The following is a 2,855-nucleotide window of genomic DNA, read 5'->3' on the forward strand; positions in this document are numbered from 1 at the left end:
TTCTATTCAGAATCAAATAACTTATAAAATACTACTACAAACAGTTTTGCATGGCAACAACCGCCGGAAGAATATGTGACTCAAACATTATTAACTTCACAAAATATAGTCAAATTTTATTTATAAAAAGCTGATTAGCAACGTTTTTAAAATCAGTAGCATGCTTGTTACTATTATCTAATTCACCGAAAATTATTCTTAAAACATTATTGAGAGAGATGGGATGCCTACGATCATAATAGTAAGAATTAAATTAAAAATATATAGAACTTTCTCAAACAGAAAATCTGGGTGGCCATGTGTATTTAGAAGACATGAAATTGATGAATATGTAGCAATAAATGAAGAAATAGGAATATATTAGGTAAAATATCACTAGCAGTTAAAGCAGTCTTCCCAAATCAATCAACCGATCTCATCTCTTGTCCTTTTTCAATTCATGTATATATTCACGTATATATCTAGACAATGACGGCTCATCACAATTAATTATTGGGTACAAAGATACTCCAGTTTTATATATGTATGTAATTGTAAGTAGTATCTCATACTATTTTATTCCCCTATAACTTACACATCAACAAAATTAAGTAAACAAACACGTATAAGTTTTTCAATTTCAATATCATTACCACCCAAACCCTAATTTCTCAGCATCATCATCATCATACGGACAAGTGACACAGTGGGTCCGACGACGACGATGATCTGGCAAATGTCCACAGATCCGTCTCGTTACCCCTATCCGAATTATTCATGCTCATCAATTGCTGCACCTGGTCGTCCTGATCGAACGAGAAGGCGAATTCATCGCTTCCGCGGGGCTGCCCGTTGAGCTGCGACGCCACTAGCCGGTCCAGCGTGGCCCAGTCGCTGAGGTCGGACGACGCCATTCCCATCTCATTTGAAGGAGGCTTGAAGTTGTTGTCTTCGGTCGGGCTCTGGAGCTCTGGGAGGTGGAGGAAGCCGGCGGGGGAGTGACCGGGGAAGTGCATAATGGGATCGGTTTCCTGCTTGCAAGAGGTGGATCTTCCCATGTACATGAGTAGTTGACCTAGAACGGCGTCGTTTTGTGGCAGGATTGAGGCTGATGATGTCAGAGGGCTCTCTAAGGACTTGTGGTAGTTCTTCTTCTTGAAGACGCGGCACACCACCCACCCTTCCTCCGGCCCCATGTCACCGGCCAGGCTTGACACCTGACAAAAAAAATTTAAAGGCCGCGTCACACAGTGGAGTCGAACACCAGATCTTTTCTATTTTGATGCTATAAGTTGGTGGTAGTAATGATGAAATGTGAAAGGACTATGCCCGATATCATAGGGAATTGAAAAAGCCGTTAATGGCGGGATGTAAGGTAAAAAAATAAATAGATAGATAGATGGATGGATAGATAGAGAGAGAATGTGAATACATTGGTGGAGTCGAGAGGTGAGATGTCGTCGAGCCGATACTCGTGCATGATCCAGTCGGATTTCTGGCCGTGGGGGGCTCTCCCGCGGTAGAAAACCAGGGTCTTCCGCATTCCAATCCGCCGGAGGTTGCTGTGGATGACCTTGTCCCGCCCGGTGGCCTTCCAGAATCCGGCAGCCGTGGCGCGGTTCGTCCGCGTCCCGGTCGGGTACTTCTTGTCCTTGTGGCTAAAGAAATACCAGTCGTTCTGCGGTGTTGAACCTATCTTGCACTTCTCTGCAGTTTATCATAAAAAAAAGAGAGTGAACTACATCATCAATCATCAGTCTCTAACCAAAAAAAATCTCCTGATAACCCTAAATATAGTCACAGATAAGGGTACCTGAAAAAAAAATAATTATTAATGCCATATTCTATGGGATTACCTTGAATTTCCCATGGCTCGAGCTTATTGAGGTCGACGTCGCGGATGACGTCGAGGTCGATTTTCTCGGCGGCGACTTTCTTGCGGAGGTAGTAGTGGAGGAGCTCCTCCTCGGTGGGGTGGAAGCGGAAGCCCGGGGGAACCTTGGAATTGCCATTGACGGACAGATTCATGTCTTTAGAGATCGAGGCAATAAGCTGAGAAATAGACGGGCTTTGAAGTTGGTGTGTGGAGAGATGGGATATAAAGGGGAGGTTGAGATGTGTTGTGTGAGTGAAAAGGTTTGGCGGGGTGATGATTTATACCAAAGTGGTAGGGTTAAAATGCATGGAACTTTTGGTATCATGGTCTTCCTATGGGGTCCATCTTCAACATTACCAACCACCTAAAACAAGAGAGATGGGGTCACACTTCCTTCACAATATCTACACTCATTTAACATATTTAACTTGATCAAGATTAAATAAAGTATGTATAATACTCAACCCAAAGATTCTACATGATATTTACAATCTAACAATTATCTATGGTTGATTTGGGAAGAGATTGGATTTCCAAAAGGCTATAAATATATAGAAAAAATTTGTTTTTTTGGAGAAATCCTGTGATATGTGAACTCAGCTTGCCGCCACCTGTGAGTTTCTGCCTCTTTCTAGACTGCTGTTGAGTTGATATTGATGCGCATGCAGAACCGGCGAACCACCGGCTTTGCAAAGTTCACGGTTCTCACTCTAACTTTCGTATCTTATATTTTTTTATCTTTTTAAATTCCTTTTTACTATTAAAACTCAACAAAATGATCATATAATCAACTACATATGACCACATTGAGATAAGTACTTCTTACTGAGTAAATCAAGTTCAAGATCTCGGAGATTAATTATTTTTAAATTTGTAGAAGTAACATTGGGCAACAGAGTTAGTTACACGCTACTTTGAATTGTTCATATGCGCAAATTTTTTTGTCACCCAATCATCATGGAATCTTGGATATTAGTAACTAACATGCGATAACAACTAA

The 2,855-nt window shown here is 41.3% G+C and overlaps 1 protein-coding gene across 1 annotated transcript; it reads right to left on the reverse strand.

Annotated features, from left to right (window-relative positions):
• Positions 1–489: 489 nt before the first annotated feature.
• Positions 490–2,109, reverse strand: LOC121791696 (NAC domain-containing protein 43-like). Its single transcript, XM_042189551.1, has 3 exons — positions 1,836–2,109; positions 1,412–1,686; positions 490–1,196 (listed from the first exon to the last, which is right to left on the reverse strand). The coding sequence occupies exons 1-3, from the start codon at positions 2,005–2,007 to the stop codon at positions 666–668; spliced, it is 978 nt and encodes a 325-aa protein (XP_042045485.1). The 5' UTR covers positions 2,008–2,109; the 3' UTR covers positions 490–665.
• Positions 2,110–2,855: the final 746 nt, after the last annotated feature.

This window comes from Salvia splendens, unplaced genomic scaffold (assembly GCF_004379255.2).
Source record: "Salvia splendens isolate huo1 unplaced genomic scaffold, SspV2 ctg877, whole genome shotgun sequence".
NCBI classification, from domain to species: domain Eukaryota; kingdom Viridiplantae; phylum Streptophyta; class Magnoliopsida; order Lamiales; family Lamiaceae; genus Salvia; species Salvia splendens.